The sequence below is a fragment of the Bradysia coprophila genome, unplaced genomic scaffold (assembly GCF_014529535.1).
Source record: "Bradysia coprophila strain Holo2 unplaced genomic scaffold, BU_Bcop_v1 contig_324, whole genome shotgun sequence".
In the NCBI taxonomy this organism is placed as follows: Eukaryota; Metazoa; Arthropoda; class Insecta; order Diptera; family Sciaridae; genus Bradysia; species Bradysia coprophila.
In genome coordinates this window covers 1,319,770-1,337,218 of record NW_023503584.1, presented here as the reverse complement: position 1 = coordinate 1,337,218, position 17,449 = coordinate 1,319,770, and the positions used below count along the sequence as shown (strand labels likewise).

Sequence of the window (17,449 nt, the reverse complement as noted above, 5' to 3'; positions counted from 1 at the left end):
TTTTCGGGAAATTTATTTCTTAAAAATCCAAAAATACCAAAAAAGTTTCGAAAAAATTCTTATTTTCTTCCGATTTTTCAGAAATTTAATTTATAAAAATAGGCTCTGGCATGTTGTGTTCGATCATTAGGAATATGTACACTTCCAATTTGGATTAACGTATCTAACACGTGTAACATACACGTCTCTAGTAGGAACTTCATTCAATAAAATTCATTGTAGTTATAATGTCACTCTTATTTCAACAGGAAAACCGGGGCAGGACTATCTAAAGCGGGTATCAAGCAAAGTCTCATGGTCTAATACACTTTTTTCGCATGACTAAAGAACCATTCGAAAAAAAATATATTGAACGCCCAGTACGGTCCTGCTTTTATCACGTTTACTTTATTATTATGCGACTCAGAACACACACACACACCGTGCGTGATAACAAATCCTAACATTAGCCGATCGCTTGTAACAATATTGCAATTTTATCAACTTCATTTTCGGAATTTTGTTGTAAACAGACTCATACGGTCCACAGTTTTATTAAAATGTCGAGACGAGATTCCGTAAAAACATTGAACTTGTAATACATACCCATAAATGTTGGATACAAACGAAGTCCAGCGGTTATAATCTATCACCAACGCACAAGAGAAACAAGTTCTTTTTACCGTTAAAAAGAAATTTCTTCCACAGAAGAAGTAAAACAAAATTATTGTTGCGGTGATACAACGTAATGTTAAGAACGAACACACCAGTCTGTGATAGAATTGCTTCACGTGAACAAGGTATATACAATCAGAACACCTTATGAATAATATTTCATTTCGGTTCAGTGTTATTCAATGTGTGTCCGATATAAAATGCAGACGAGTCACTACCGGTTTCTAAACCATTTCATAATTAAAAATCTTTGTTCGATTAACATGAATTGTTTAAGTTAAATGAAATAAATTGAATTGTGGACTTTTGTGATTGAATCGTCGTCAACGTGAAATTGAAATAAAAAAAAAAATAACAATTTTGTTCTTTATGTGTCATTAGTGGAACACACTTTGTAACACGTCAGTGATTTGGTTACGGTACTTCTTAAAAAAGTTTTACGCAACATAGAACGTGGATATTAACATAAATCAAATAGAATAACAAGAGAATCATTCAAAAGAGAGAAATGGATACCAAAAACATTACAATGTAAGTAAATAAAATTGGTCATTCAGTGCATATGTTGACAATATAACATGGTTGGTTCAATTGAGTATCGTTGTAAAACTGTGACACGACACAATTTAAGTTAAAATCTTAGAGAATTTAATGAGAAAATGGAGTAAGAATTTATTCGTTAAAAAATTTGAAGTCGGTGCCCGAGTAACTGAAACTTTAATATTTAGTTCAATCATTTGACCTATTGAGTTATTCAGTTGCTAAGTTGTTTTTCTGATATTCTTCTGCGTAGACAATTCCACATGTTATAGGATTAGGAATGTTTTGATTGGATGTCTACTGAGCCCGAAAGTCTTTATCGTAAACATCTCCAGGGAGACCTCCTAAAATTCCTAAAATTTCAAAAATCCTCATAAATCTCCTAAAACTCCTAAAATAAGACTTCGAAAATTTCAATAAACTTCCATAAATCAGGATCAAGATCAATCCAATCAATGGATGAGTAAAATAACTTAAAAGTTTCGCCTGCGGCGCTTTTCACTTCTGAGGGATTCTTTTAAAATACGACCTGCCGAAATTGGACGCATTTTCTAGTGAATTTTTTAATATGTGTCCTAGAAATCTTTGGTCAAGATAGAATTATTTCGAAAAAGTGAACCAGCAGCTAAAAGTTGCTGCAAAAAAATATTTTTTCATCAAACATTTCACGTTCACAAAATTTTTTGAGTAGAGATACTGAGCCTCAAATTTTCATTCCAAAACCACATTCATCGAAACGGTACCCGTGCATGTTTGCTATTATTTGAAAGCTAAGATCAGTATCAGTTGAAGAAATCCTTTTTTAGGTCTTTTTTCTTTTAGAAAAAAAACCCTATTGTGGACACTTCATCTGTCCGTCCGTCTGTCTGTCTGTCCATGTGTCTGTGTCACTATTCAAAAATGAGACGATAACAGCCTTGATTCAAAATTGCAATTCTACTATGAACAAATCAACACCAGGCAAATAATAATTATTTGTTATCTGATAACCGATCGTTCATAGTTAGCATTGCAATTAGAAAATTTGGTAGTTGGTATCTGACAACCGAACGTAATTTTTGGCAGAGATGTTTACTATTCGAGAACTACGCACCGACTGACGAAATTATTCTACCTGCTTGCCGATTTATAAAACGAAAATTTGGTAGGTGGTAGTTTTGGTAGTTGATAGTTTTGGTAGATTTTTGGTAGTTGCCAGCTGAAATTCAAAATTGCAAAGTCACTATGAGAAAATCAACACCAGACAAATAATAATTATTTGTTATCTGATAACCGATAGCTCACAGTTAACATTGCAATTCTAAAATTTGGTAGTTGGTAGTTGGACTACCAAGGCTATAATTGACTACCAAACGTAATTTTTGGGGAAGAGATGTTTACTATTCGAGAACTACGCACCGACTGACGAAATTATTCTACATGCTCGCCTATTTATAAATCGAAAATTTGGTAGTTGGCAGCTTTGGTAGTTGGTAGTTGTGAGCTGGATTGACATTCAAAATTGCAAAGCCACCATGAGCATATCAACACCAGGCAAATAATAATTATTTGTTATCTGATCACCCATTGCTCACAGTTAACATTGCAATTCTAAAATTTGGTAGTTGGTAGTTGGACTACCAAGGCTATAATTGACTACCAAACGTAATTTTTGGGGAAGAGATGTTTACTATTCGAGAACTACGCACCGACTGACGAAATTATTCTACATGCTCGCCTATTTATAAATCGAAAATTTGGTAGTTGGCAGCTTTGGTAGTTGGTAGTTGTGAGCTGGATTGACATTCAAAATTGCAAAGCCACCATGAGCATATCAACACCAGGCAAATAATAATTATTTGTTATCTGATCACCCATTGCTCACAGTTAACATTGCAATTCGAAAATTTGGTAGTTGGTAGTTGGACTACCAAGGCTATAATTGACTACCAAACATAATTTTTGGGGAAGAGATGTTTACTATTCGAGAACTACGCACCAACTGACGAAATTATTCTACATGCTCGCCTATTTATAAATCGAAAATTTGGTAGTTGGCAGCTTTGGTAGTTGGTAGTTGTGAGCTGGATTGACATTCAAAATTGCAAAGCCACCATGAGCATACCAACACCAGGCAAATAATAATTATTTGTTATCTGATCACCCATTGCTCACAGTTAACATTGCAATTCTAAAATTTGGTAGTTGGTAGTTGGACTACCAAGGCTATAATTGACTACCAAACGTAATTTTTGGGGAAGAGATGTTTACTATTCGAGAACTACGCACCGACTGACGAAATTATTCTACATGCTCGCCTATTTATAAATCGAAAATTTGGTAGTTGGTAGCTTCGGTAGTTGGTAGTTGCGAGCTGGATTGACATTCAAAACTGCAAAGCCACCATGAGCATATCAACACCAGGCAAATAATAATTATTTGTTATCTGATCACCGATAGCTCACAGTTAACATTGCAATTCGAAAATTTGGTAGTTGGTAGTTGGACTACCAAGGCTATAATTGACTACCAAACGTAATTTTCGGCAGAGATGTTTACTATTCGAGAGCTGCGCACCGACTGACAAAATTATTCTGCCTGCTTGCCTATTTAAAGCTTGAATTTTTGGTAGTTGACTACCAAACTGGTAGTTGACTACCATACTGATAGAGAGGTGGTAGAGATGTTAACTGTTTGAGAGCTGCACACCAACTGATGAGATTACTTAGGCTGCTTGCCTATTTATAATTCGATAATTTGGTAGTTGACTACCAAACTGGTAGTTGAATACCAAAATGGTTGTTGAATAGTTGAGTTTGGTAGTTGAATACAAAATTGGTAGTTGACTACGAAACTGATAGAACGATGGTGGCGATGTTTACTGTTCAACAGCTGGATATCGACTGAAGAAACTATTCTTCCTGCTTGCCTATTTGTAACTCACGTATTTGGTAGTTGGTATCTCGAGAAGTGAGAAAATTGAGAGAAAGAAAAAAGACCTCACTAGGCTTATAGCCGGTCTATTCTTGTTTTGTGTTTCTGTTGCTTTTCGGATGCACGGGAACCGTTAGAAGTTCGCCGAAATTACTCTTTTTTTACCCATACGTTCAACTGCTCATAACTCACTGTCCCGAAAGAACATGCAATTGCCTTTCTAATGACACCCCACACGAGCTTGTAGGAAAGGAAAGGCACACAAGAAAAGGCATCCGCTTTCGGCTGCCTGTTTTTCAAAAGAATCTCCTCTTTAGATCACAAGCAATCGTTTTTGGAAATTCAGTAAATGTTAGTGTTGGTTTATCCTGGATTCAGATACACATGATTTTTGTGCCATAATTTTCTTTACAAAAAAAACAATTTGGAAGAGTCTCACTCGTTTTTAAATTAAGAATTCGTTTTATTCAATGAAAGTATACTCTACGTATGTTTGTAGTTTCATTGGTTTTATTTAGTTCTAAAAATTTTCGGCGAGCACAGTGACGATAGCTCGATCAAATTGTAATATATAATACCCACTTAGTCACAATTTGTCAAAGTTTAAACTTTTGTATGGCCGAGACAAACATCTCAAATCAGACAATCCAACTTTTTCGTCTCTTTTACAACCTATGTCCAAAATTGAGCGCTTTTTGGTAACTTTGGGTGAGACTAGAATTTTTCGTGATAGATCCATTTCCGATCCTGTATGATGAGATAGATACTTTGCACGTGGGAAATCGAAGGATGTTACAAGTAATAGAGACTTCTTAGAAATAGCCATTGTAAATGAAAAAAATATGAGTTTTTAACAAGAAAGAAGGGCTTATCGGCATTTCTACAATGATGAATGATGAACAAACCTCCTAAAATGGGAGGATTTTTAAAGCGTGGGAGGCCTGCATCTCATTTTATGTATCTTGGCTGCAGTAATGTGGGTACAACCACATCATACACAAACCAACAACCACACTCGAAGAGCACGACACAATGGGCCCAACAAGGATGGCCTCGGTGTCCGTTTTCTTGTAAATTCAAATGTAATTTGTAAGAGAACACTCTTGAATAAAATCAATCCATCAATGTATCTTGGCTGCAACAAAAATTAGTACGGAAGCACCTTTTGTGAATCACTTTATATCACGATTTACTTCCATGATCTGTAGCGAGTGAAGTAGCAATCTTTTCATCTTTGTTCAGTGAACATTGTTCACCTGTCTCTGCTCCGAATTGTTATTAATCTACTGTGACATCGGAATTATGTTTGCTTGAACTGCAACGGTGAAAACTTCGACAGGCTAAAAACATGAATTTATCAACTCTCTAAGAATTCGAGATAAAGAATTTTTAGTTTTACACAAAAATTTGATGTTTCGTAAACTTTTTGAGATAACAGCACATTGTGGAGAATTTTAAATGTTAGATCGTATGTGCTTCAGAGCTTCTGGGTTTTTTTTTAGAGAAACGTTTCTGTTCTGCAGATCAAAATGAATGCCTTTTCTTCACAGAGCAGAGCGGCACATTTAATTGGACGTTAATAAGTTTCGGTGTAGGAGAGACTTTTCCAGAGTAAAATAGTAGATTATGCACCTCTGTCCAAAATGTTGAGGGATTCTTTTGAATTTCGACTGACCGAAATCGGCGCTATTTATTCCGGGACTTTTTTATATGTGCCTAGTTAGGCCTTGGTGCCTAGGCCCCAAAACCAGTCTTAGATATTTTTGATCTTCCATACATGGCTGGTTGTAAGTGGTCGAAAGTTGAAAAATTGGGTTTAGTAGTCCGGATCTCATTTCCGTAAGGTAAAGAGGACACGAGCGTGTATGGGTTCGTTGGAAAGCTGTGGTCGAGTATTCCTGGGGCAAATATTAACTTCAAAAAGTAGCCTTATTATTATGCGAATAAAATTAACTCAATCCACGCACTATCCGTGCGTTGGTTCAATTTATGTCAGTGTTTATTTGAGTTCATTTTCATTCAGGGTATCAGGTCGCTTATTTGACGTTTCAAAAATGAACCGCTCCTGCCTGGTTTATTTTACTCTGCCGTGTTTTATTGCATATGTGCATTGTGCAAGGTTTCCCCCAAAAATTATATTATCGTTTCCTATGTCTGTTTTCTATTTTTCGCTTATGTCAAGGCAGCTCTCAAGTCACTGCACACTCATTGCTTACAAAATTGGCCTTGCATTTTAAATGAAAATTTAGTAATCAGTCAACAGTGTGTGATCATACAAAGGAATAAGGTTGTATTTTGACAGCGTCAAAACGAAGTTTGTTTGCTAGAGAGGGTATTGCTTATGCAATAAAATAGCGTATTGACATATCATAAGTCAATAATCTACTATTATCAGCCGAGAACAAATATATCGAGATAAACCGTTTTGCACCAGAGGGATAAATGCAAGATTATCGTTCTAGGCAGATAAAAACCCTTCTTTACCTTAAAGACGTTACGAAAGGTATGCACTGATGGAACACAAGACTTTTAAACGATTCTTTCAACGAACAAACTGTGAAATAAACACTTTTGTATACACAACTTACCAATGCGATGGATGATAACAGGCGGTAACTTTTCGTTTAAACAATCATCGATTAAGTTTAGACATGAACCGCGTAGATTAGAAATGTGTTTGTTTGTTATCAACACAAATTAACGATCACTGTTTATGGTAGCACGACATTAAAGTGTATAGTAAGCTTTTCGTCATGTCGTAAAGCTGCTATATTATTGAATTCGATGCGAAATAGTTATTTACTTAACAAGGGAAAAGTTATTTTTTGACGTGTATGCAGTGTTTAAACGCGAGCTGTGCTGAACACTTTCCCGAAATTATCCAGCTATGTGCAAAGCTTTTCATGTAGAGGTTGGCGATGGTTGATTTACATTCTTCAGCGGTGTGAAAGTAGCTATTTTCGCCTCAAGGCATGAAAAAGTTCTGAAGGCTCTGCCGTCTACAAATTAAAATGAAAATGATGTTCCTCAAAGGGAGGAACAGATCTCTGACTCTGAACTGTTTTGTAGGATTAATCATACAAGATGCAAAATGAAACCTATTTCCACTCTCACAAATTCACTTGTTTCCATGTTCAATCTTATTAGCAAATTTCGAGTAATTGGTGGTATAAGTCTCATATACTTAAATACTCTCAGTTTCTTACTATGCCGTTATAACTTTAGTCATATCGCCAGCTTAATATATTAACGTATACCATTTGTGCATGTGTTGATGAACTTCCACTCTATGTGTATAATGCTAATACTTTAGCGGCACATCTCTTTAAGATTTGTAAATAAAGAAGCAAAGAGAGAATTCAGAAATAATTGACCTAATTTTCGTTGATGTTAGTGCCCGTTCAAATCGTAATAGCAGTAGAAATGGTTTTGGAATTATAACATTTTTCTGTTTTACTTTATTCTCAACTGGACATACAATACAGCGTCGAGAATAATAGGATTAAGAGAAGTTGGTGAGACCCAAATCTCAGCACTTTGGCCTCTGATTCGAGAATGTAGATTAGAATGAAGTGACCTGCAGCAGGCATTCTTCTTCGAAAACTACCAGGCACTGAAAATTATTTGGCAAAATTACTTTTACTTGTAAGGTGTACCTAGCTGAGGTCATTAGTACTTCAGATTTTTTGTATCACAGTAAGCGTTGCCTAATAAAGTACTTTGCACCTCGATTGCATAAATAACGAATTGCATGTTTTTGAGCTTAAAATCAATTGCTCATCCAAAGGGTTGTAAATAGCTATTTTCGCAACAAGTGATGAAAAGTAGGACTTTCTTTTGCCTTTATTGCAAAAAACGGTGTATACAACTCGATGATAAAGGGTTTTTTGGCACACGATGTGTATTGTCACACTCGGCCTGCGGCCTCTAGTGACAATCTACACATCTAGTGCCTAAAAAGGCATTTATCAGTCCGTTGTATAAATAACTATTGATAAGTTTATTAGGATGAGACGAAAAGTCATATCATATCGTGGTGTCATGTCGTATTATGGCAATGAATTCAGTTATTTTCTGCAGGTAATTTCCGGATTCATTACCGGCTGCTGGTACATAGACAGAGTTGAAAATATAGCTTATTACAATTTTTACCTGTAACTCATTTTTTTGTGTCAGTGAATGAATTCGTTTTTTAGTGATGTAGCACTGTTTGGTCCGTTCCATTCCTCAAAATCAATGATCAAAGTTTCGATTTTTAAGAAACAAAACGCCACTAGAAGAAACGGTTTGATTTCACAGAATCATTGTTACTGTCACCATGATGTAATAAGCAGCACATTTTCGTAATGTTTTGAAATAATTCATTTCACCGTATCTTGACCTCTGAGCCATGCACTACGTACTTCTTCTAAAGAGTTTAAAAACTGAAAAAAGTCATCGTTTCGAACACGAACAACCCTTAAGGACTTTGTGGTAGCATTGTTTGTTGTAGATAGATGAAATATGATTGGGTAAAACTAGGTTTTCTTTAGAAATTCGTCTGGTTATCAGTAGCAATTCCAACCATTCATTCTTGCATATTCAAGTGTAACAATTAAATGACGTGTAACAAGACAACACGTCGATTCTTTAATTTGAATATTTATTCTCGAACAAAAATGTTAAACAAGTTTTTTTCACATCTGTTTCAACAGACCGAAATTTTGTCAATTGTTAGTTCGAACATACAACTCGTTGAGTTAATAATAAATTGATGTGCTACAATTACTAGCGTGCGATTCAATAGTGTTTAATAAGTAAATTTTCCACACACAAAAAATGGAAGAAAATGTGATTGACAACAGGGGCGATAAGCACGAAGGAATTTTGGCCGAAAAAGAGAATGACGTCAACACCGAAGAGGATGCCCTTCTCCACGAAGGAATAGTGGCCGTAAGAGACAATAACATCGTCAGTCAAAAGGACGATTTTACACAGAATTCAGAGGTTTCAGTCAGAAATGAATTACAAAATTTGTCGGACAAAATGGCATTGCTGAGAGACTCACTGAACACGATAAATAACTTAAAACACTTGAGCGAGACACTAAAGCCAAAGTAAATTGTTGAACAATTTTTCAGTTTTTTGTGTGTATTAACTAACCAAACCATCTGGAGTTGGAAAAGTTGTAGACGTTCTAGCAAATGACGAAATGTTGAGGAAAGATATTTTTCTAGTAAAATCAAATATCTGAACGAAATAAAGGTACAGCAACTGCTGCTGTCTTAACAAATTGTAAAAACTGTTCGCTTTAAAGCAGGCAACTTGGGGACGAGTGCGTTGTGACTCAATTTACTTTATAGATGAGAAAAGTTTTGTTTTCTGTTTCTTTAAGTGTATTATGAGAATAATGACTCGTTTGTCTTAACTTAGCACAATTTTCATCATTTGTCCCATAGACACACCGATATGCAATAAACGCTCTTATCGTAATTCAAAAGTGCACTGTTTTACGCGATATATTCCCATTTACTCAATTACTCCGATTTAAGACAAATTTCTGTACGATGTCAATGATGTTTTATCAATCGTTTTTGTTCTACGTACATTATCGGATTGAATATGTGTTAATTTAAGCGGAATTGTAATTGAAATTCAATTATTCTACCGTCATTCTTTTCGTCGCCATGCTTCCGCACTTGTTCTGATATTCACCTATGTTTAGGTATGTTGGAGAAACTGAACAAAAAATCGTTTCAGAATTTGTAGAATAGATTTTCAACCTTATGTGTGGAACTATCGATCATAAATTAGCAAACTGTACAAAGGTATAGGTTTTTCGTGATCTATTTCATAGCCAGATGTATGTCGTATGTCGTAGGTATTATTACTTTAACATGTTAAGGTCGAATGAATATTATAAGTTCTAGAAATATTAGATTACATTGGATGCGGTGGATGTAATTCATTACACGAGGGATCAATTTGTGATACGAACCGAACTCTCGAGTACGTTTTAAGCAACAAGGTTTGGAGACGGCTATTTCGACAAGTGCAGAGTTTGCTTATTACGAGCCGAAAGCGAGGTATGCAACTACATGAGTCAAAATAAAAGTCTCCAAACCGAGTTGCTCTCAAACACACACGAATTCGCTAGTTCACAAATTGATTTCGAGTCAATGAATTGATGTATGCTATAATGCCTGTCCCATACGGAACACTGTTGTTGCAAGGGAGTGCTGAGTCAGAAATACGCCGTTTTGGTCATAGTGACGATAACATGAACAATGATAACATGAATTGGTTTGAAATTGTTTTATTTTGAGTGTATTTAAAGGATCAACCCTGAATGATAATGATAATTGAAAGTGATGATAATTTTTTCAAATTACTATGCAAAAGGCCATGAAAATGATTTGCACGATTACATAAAAAATCTATTACTTCATTTGTTTAAACGTACATTTTGCAGCATTTGCTCGAGAATATCGTTTATTTTTCTCATCAATGTTGATAGCAGATGATTATCCGTTTCAGGCCACCTATCTATTTGCAAGGTGTTTTTTCATAGGAAGGTTCTTTTCTATTGTGCTTGCGGGAAGACAATTGATTTTTCTACCCGCACCAAAATGATTGCGTCTCGGAGTTTTCACTGATATTCATCGTCAAGGACGATTCGTCATTTTAAATTATTTAAAAAATTATTTCGACTCATATTAAGAGTCAGAAAGCATTGCATAGAACAGAAAGAATAGGAATACACAGCTAAGCAGTCGGTCGTTTTGCGATTTGTCGTCGTAATTCTCAGTCCTAATTTCATTTATTATTTTAACTCATTTTGAAACAAACATGTCGGAATTTACTGAGCCCAATAACGACGTTAAATCAGTACCGGAAAATTCATGTCAGCTGAGCATTCCATTTCCAAAACATGCCGAACTTACGGTCGTTTCCCAATTGCCGGTGAAAAAGTCGACATCAATTAAACTCAATCGCAAAGCCGGTGGAATATTCAACAATCAAGCAAAAGCTGTTAGATCGGTCTCTAGTATAAACCAACAAGCACTAAAAGCGAGTACACGGCGTCCGAAAACCATTTCCACCATCAACGATAAATTCATCAACGACAAATCGCTGACGTCGAAACAATATCCTGAGCGCAAGCTACTGACGAATTCGTTATCAAAATGTAACTCAGGTCTGTCGTTATGCTCGACTCCGTCGTTCCTGCACAAACCTGGGACCATTCCGAGTTACTTGAAAGGTGACAGTAAATCTTCGATAGAATCAGAATTTTTCGCCAAATTTCGTAAGTTCAAGTCAGAAAAGAAGAAGCTGCACGAGCAACAAGCCAATTTCAAAAGGGAATACAATGACTTAAAGCGACTGAAACAGAAGCTGATAAATTTGGGTGGAAAGGAGCTTAGGTTGGATGAGATTCATTTCGTTGATTTAGATGGAGGTGGTAGTGGCGAGTCTAAACTGCCGTTGAAATGTGAAGGAACTGCTATTGAATTAGCGAAAAAGGACATCGACATCTCACTAATGAATGACATCGAAGCTCAAATATACCAAATGCGTGAAGGTGACCTGTCGCTACGAAACAAATTCCTAAAAGCCAGTTCTGATATTTTGGAGAATTTGAACCGGATCCAGGACGAGGACATCAAACAAAAGTGTTTACAAACCTTCAAATATTTCGAGGATCACAATGACAAGTTCAAGAGCATCGAGACTGAAACGAAAGAACTTCTCTCGCAGAATTTGATTCGTCTAAAGAAGGACTTCATTGACGCCGCTACCGAATCGTCTGTATCGAAAATGTTAAACGATCAGCGGAGCAAGATTCTTGAGTATCAAATCGACAACAGTCAACTGAAAAAGCAGGTGGAAGATCTCGGAAAGAAGTTGAAACAATCTGAACAGCATGTTAAGACTCAAGAGGCTGTCAAACGCGACATGGAACTAAACAAAGAAATGACACAGAAGCAAATGGAGGAACATCTAGCCGAAATAGAGAAAATGAAAACTAAATTGAAGACAGCAAAATTGGTTGAAGAAAAACTGAAAAAGGAAGCTGACAATCTCCGTTCTGACGTGACTTCATACGAGTCTGAAATCGTCAACGTTAGGGCAGAAATAAATTCCTGCAAAAATCAACTTACGATCTCGGAACGGAAATGTTTCGATCTAACCGAAAGGCTCCGATTTTACGAAAGCAAATGTGTGAATCTTGAGGACCGACTGGAATTAGCAAGTACCGAAACAATGCATGAAAATCAGCGTCTCTGCAGACAAATTGAGGAATTGCAAAGTAATTTGAAACAACGAGATAACAAAGTCACCAGTCTACAGCACATGTTCAAAGCACAAGACGCAGAAAATGTGACGAAAGAGTTCAACGATGCAATGGATGGAATAAAGCAATTGAGAGGAAGTAGCTTCGATTCATACAAACTTGATTTCCTGAAAGACCCGCTCAATTATAGATGTCTGGAACTGACAAATCAGGAGGAAACGTTCAGTTCGATTCAAAAATTGCTAGTGATACGCGACAATTTGCTAGCGAGCATGCGGAATGAATAACCGGTGAAGCTTTGCGAATTTTAAAATTTTTTGAAAATAAAATTCTTGAAGTTGAAGTTGCTGATCGTTGTATACTTCCTCCTCAAATATGTTCTTCAATCTCGGTCACTCTACTCATTGTATCCTATCTTAGCTTTCAGAACTGTACAATAAGCGTGTCCCCCAAAATTTTATGTTAAGAAAAGTCGGAACTTTACTTTATTGTGGTTTTCAAAAACTGAATATGTCAGATTCACTATGTGGATTGGTCTGGTTCTAGAACTCAATCAGCTATCGAACGTCATAAAACTCAAAAACTTTTATTTCGAGCGTTCCCTTCCAAATACCTTCTGTCGTGTTCATTACAAAAAAGGTTGGGTTGAGTATAAGAGAGAAGATGGTACGTTGGAACTGTTCTTTCCTATTAATTCTTATGGTTGTCAATGCTCGTATAGCACAGAGTTCGTAAATAGTATGTTTGCACCGAGGCACTTATAACTTTCTTAGTATCGCAGTAACCGAATCAATAATCTCTGCACATTTCAATCAACAATCCTACGGAAAATTAATGCGCCGGCTCATTACACAATACAAATTGCAAGTATGAAACAATTGATTAACCGCGATAAATGTTTCAAGGATAACATACGAGACATCCAACCTAACAAAAAAATTACGAAAAATGTTATTACTTCACGCATCCCAATTCGCGTACCACTAAACGCCAAAGTTGCAGAGACAGATACATCACCGAAAAACAGCTGCATTCACCATAAGAAGTCACTGACATCCGTTCCGGAAAAACCGTACGGCAGAGATAGGACGCGACTGACATCAAGCTTTGGAAAAAGGTTCGGTAAAACTGCTTTGGAGTCACCAATTTCATTCAAGTGTCGGAAAGAAAATCGGGAAAAGTCAAAGTTAATCAAGCAGCAGTTAAGCTATGAAAAGGAGTGTGAAGAAATGAGGGTACTGCTTGACAAAATGCAAATTAACGCGAGTGGTGATAGTACGAATGATCAAAGTGGGTGTCAATTGAACGGAGTGAGATTTAACATCAACGACCGTAAAATCGAGGAACTAAGTTCAGTTCATCATCAATTTATTCGCTTCAAATAATGACACTTTTTCACTACTTAAAGGTCTGGGCGAAAACGCTATTCAACTGTACTACCATCAAACTCTGAAGAATCTAAATGAAAATGAAAATGTTAAATTCTTCGCAAACATTCTGAACTTAAAAACTAAGTTGATCGAAGCCACAACCGAAGGAAATAAAAAGATCACCGAATACGAGCACAAAATTGGCCAACTCAACGGTACCATTGAAGAACTCACAGCTAAGATAAAATTGGCAGAGCAGCAACTTGTTACTCAAGCCGCTGAAAATACGTCGATTCAAGAAAGCCGAACCGAATCGTTCAAGAAAATCGAAGAAAAACTTCGCGGTATCATTGAGAAATTGCAGTGTCAATTCAGGAGTCAAAAGTTACTGCAGGCGAAAACTGAACGAGAACTTGCAGTTTTACGATCCGATTATTTCGCATTAGAGATAGAAAACAATAAACTCAGCGAGGCATTAACGAACTGTTCGGACGAAAGGCAAGACTGTCAGAAGTTGAATGAATCGCTGAAAGAAAAAGTTTCGTTCCATTGTCAAGAAAATGAGAAAATAGTAAGGACGTACGAAGAACAATTGGTTGCATTACACACCACAATCGATCGAATGGAAAATGAATTAGTAGACGCAAGGAATAGAAACAATGAATACAGCGCTGCACACACGAAAGGTAAAACGTGTGGAAATCTCCAGTTAGGCTAATAGGTTTCGAGTATATTCCTGGCGCGTCGGGTGTATTGGGACTAGTGTGTCCACCTGGGACTTTTTGGGAAGAAATTTTTCCATATTTTCATAGCTTTTCTCAAGGATGTAGAAAAATACGGGGGAAAGTAGGGAAACGTAGGAAAATACGAGAAAATATTTTTTTCTAAAACAGTCCCTGATTTCTACTCTTAAATCCTTTGATGCCAAAAACTAGGTCCGAAAAGGTCTGTCGTTTGCTCGGGTGATTCTTAGCAAAAGCTAATTTCGAAGAGGCGCGATGTACGAACTAGTTTTTAGGAAAATTGATACGAATTAGAAACTTGACCATTCCACATGCGATATTGATATTACCATACACAAACGTACGTATCGTAATGTCGTACTCATGTGAAATGAATAAAATTGTTCGGATTGATGTTGTTGGATCCTATACTTCGTTGCCTAGTATTTGGCGCAGCGAATTTTGTTGACAAATAATGTTCTCAAGAGGGGAGAGTTCAGAAGGGCTTTCGAGGTTCAAATCATGAATTCAGAGGAGATACAGGCACCGTTCCATCCTTTATTTTTTTTAGTCCAAATCCACCCCATCCATTCTACAAAACTTGAAATATTCTTCCCATCTCAGCTGAAAACAATTTTAAACAAGAAAAAGAAGTCCTTCAACGCACCGTGACTGATACTAAACAAAAGTTGTTGGACATGGAAATGCTTCTGAGTCAAAAATCGAATCGAGTTACGGAACTAATGAAATCCCACGAAGAAGTCGTTAGTGCGAAAAATGTGGAGATAAAAGCCTTGAAAAATGAAGTGCAATCAAAAACTGCAACGATAAACAATCAATGCGAGAAGATGCTAAAATTGCAACGACTGCTCGCTGTCCGTGAAGTTCTGTTGCACACATTAAAAAAAGATAAAAATTTGTAATTAAGACGAGCGAATGTTTTGTTCAATAAATCTAGTCTCTTTGGAAGTTATTTTATGATTTTTGTGCATTAATTTCACTGAAACTCATTCCACTTGCAGCGAATATTTATTGTTACATCATGCCAGTAGCAGCGCTGTGGCTCTAGCTAACACTATCTTATCTATAGCAAAATGCATGTTAAATCAGTCCATGCAAGGTGCAATGAACGAATTAAATAATTTCAGTTTGTTTTTCCGATATAAATAACTTCGACTGAACTCCCAAGCTCCTCGTCTCACGTCATCATAAGTTTTACCTCTGTTAATTGAAACTTTCTTTTCGTAATTTGCAGAACTCCGAAAAAGTCGCTTTTCCGAGCATATCTATGCTGGTTATTCGGTGGCATATTTGGTCTGCACCATTTGTATCTTGGAAGAGACAGACAAGCTTTCATTTGGTGGTCAACTGTTGGTAAGTATGCGAATCATCACAAAACTAGTTTGAATCTAACTCCTTCAAAATTGCTATCCAGGTGGATATTTCCTAGTCGGTTGGTTTCATGACTTCTTCCGTATGCCGGAATTGGTGCGTGATGCAAATGACGATCCGAAGTTCATCGAAAAATTCAAAGAAAACATTCGAAAGCATCAACGACCGCCGTTTTCAACCAACAAATTTCTGGCACAAATTATGATTTCCTATCTCTGGTGCCAGGTGTTTTTGATGGCCATTCCAGAGGACGATTATCATGGCATGAGTTTTACATTCTTGCATTGGCTCACTCCATTCGTTGTAGCATTAGGTAACACTCTACCTCCTAGTCACCGAGTTAACTCAATAATCATTTGATTTGATCACCAATCCTTTTTTAGGTGTTTGGAGTGTTGGTAATGTGGGCCGCGAACGAGGAACAATTTGGAAATGTCTATTCACAGCGTACGTCGTTTACCTGCTGCGATTTGTGGTGTATGAAGAAGCGTATTGGTTAACAGCTACGATTGTTGCGTCGACCATTGTCTTTGACAATTACTCCAAGCAATGGCGTCTGACTCCGCCGAAAAAACGGAGCAAGAAACGTAGATTCATAACTTTGTCGGTTGCTTGCTGCCTGTATCTGGGACTCCTGGGATGTTATTTCTATTTCAATGCGAAAATTACGGACAGCGAAGGGGATGAAGTACCAGTTCACGAAGCGATTACCAACTTCTTTAAATCTCCCTGGTGGACGGATCTGAAGAATTCGTTGAACGAATTATGGAAGTTTGCTAAGCATCACGGGTGAGTCTCAGTATATTTTGTCGTCAAATATCAACCGATTCTACAATGACCCTTATCGACCTTTCAGATTTTACGAAACTTGGAAACAAATGATTGATATGATGGATGCGGACGGGGAGCAGAATGCTTATAAGGTACGTACAGCAGCGGTGTCTCGATCGATTTATACTAATTTCACTGCAATTTCCCCCCACAGACACTGGGACTGTCTCCAACAGCATCCCAGTCGGAGATAACGTCTGCGTTCCGTCGACTGTCCAAAGAAAATCATCCGGATAAGGTGAAGGGCGAAGATGAGAAGAAAATCGCTCAGGAGAAATTCATGGAAATTTCGCATGCCTACGAAGTGCTGAGTAAAATTAAGTCGAAACGAAAAAATAAAAACAAACGTTACAACAGCAGCGGTGACTTGTAATGAACGGTTTTGTGTAAAATGTAATCTCATTTGTAAATAATATGCAAATAAATGTGTAAGATCGAACCGAGTGCTACACACATAGAAGAATTGGACGATTTTTATTCTGACTCATGTTTGCTGCTTTAATTGGTTGGTACAATTTTCCAAAGAACACTTCTGTTATGCAAACATTTCGAACGAAATGAATTCGATTAAAGCAAGACGAATTTTAATTTGTGTCCAGATGACTAATGATATTTTCCGCAAAAACCCATATCTGAAGCGCATTAATGCATGTCAACGTTTCAACGTCAATCACATAGTGGTAATGAGAAACGGAACAAATTTTCAGCGTAAAAATGAAATGTTGTGAAGAGCACTAAGTCAGTCCAAA

The 17,449-nt window shown here is 36.8% G+C and overlaps 3 protein-coding genes across 4 annotated transcripts; all 3 read left to right on the top strand.

Moving 5' to 3' along the window:
* Positions 1 to 416: 416 nt before the first annotated feature.
* On the top strand, positions 417 to 17,163 carry LOC119079374 (dnaJ homolog subfamily C member 22). Of its 2 annotated transcripts, none has more exons than XM_037187247.1 (6): positions 417 to 1,185; positions 15,733 to 15,851; positions 15,913 to 16,182; positions 16,253 to 16,658; positions 16,726 to 16,792; positions 16,855 to 17,155. In XM_037187247.1, the coding sequence occupies exons 1-6, from the start codon at positions 1,163 to 1,165 to the stop codon at positions 17,071 to 17,073; spliced, it is 1,104 nt and encodes a 367-aa protein (XP_037043142.1). In that variant the 5' UTR covers positions 417 to 1,162; the 3' UTR covers positions 17,074 to 17,155. The 2 variants fall into 2 exon arrangements, with proteins under 2 accessions (XP_037043142.1, XP_037043141.1); XM_037187246.1 differs by lacking the exon at positions 417 to 1,185 and adding an exon at positions 8,828 to 9,203 and having other exon boundaries at positions 16,855 to 17,163.
* On the top strand, positions 10,850 to 12,722 carry LOC119079370 (cytoskeletal protein Sojo-like). The gene has a single exon (XM_037187240.1). It carries the CDS (start codon positions 10,936 to 10,938, stop codon positions 12,670 to 12,672), a length of 1,737 nt encoding a protein of 578 aa, XP_037043135.1. The 5' UTR covers positions 10,850 to 10,935; the 3' UTR covers positions 12,673 to 12,722.
* On the top strand, positions 13,143 to 15,441 carry LOC119079373 (uveal autoantigen with coiled-coil domains and ankyrin repeats protein-like). Its single transcript, XM_037187243.1, has 3 exons — positions 13,143 to 13,735; positions 13,794 to 14,441; positions 15,102 to 15,441. The coding sequence occupies exons 1-3, from the start codon at positions 13,255 to 13,257 to the stop codon at positions 15,398 to 15,400; spliced, it is 1,428 nt and encodes a 475-aa protein (XP_037043138.1). The 5' UTR covers positions 13,143 to 13,254; the 3' UTR covers positions 15,401 to 15,441.
* Positions 17,164 to 17,449: the final 286 nt, after the last annotated feature.

Coding starts and splice junctions, on each gene's coding strand:
- LOC119079374 (XM_037187246.1), top strand. CDS start 8,926: ATGGAAGAAAATGTGATTGACAACAGGGGCGATAAGCACGAAGGAATT. Junction 16,183..16,252: donor TCCATTCGTTGTAGCATTAG/GTAACACTCTAC, acceptor ATCCTTTTTTAG/GTGTTTGGAGTGTTGGTAAT. Junction 16,659..16,725: donor AAGTTTGCTAAGCATCACGG/GTGAGTCTCAGT, acceptor TCGACCTTTCAG/ATTTTACGAAACTTGGAAAC.
- LOC119079370 (XM_037187240.1), top strand. CDS start 10,936: ATGTCGGAATTTACTGAGCCCAATAACGACGTTAAATCAGTACCGGAA.
- LOC119079373 (XM_037187243.1), top strand. CDS start 13,255: ATGAAACAATTGATTAACCGCGATAAATGTTTCAAGGATAACATACGA. Junction 13,736..13,793: donor CCGTAAAATCGAGGAACTAA/GTTCAGTTCATC, acceptor CACTACTTAAAG/GTCTGGGCGAAAACGCTATT. Junction 14,442..15,101: donor CAGCGCTGCACACACGAAAG/GTAAAACGTGTG, acceptor TTCCCATCTCAG/CTGAAAACAATTTTAAACAA.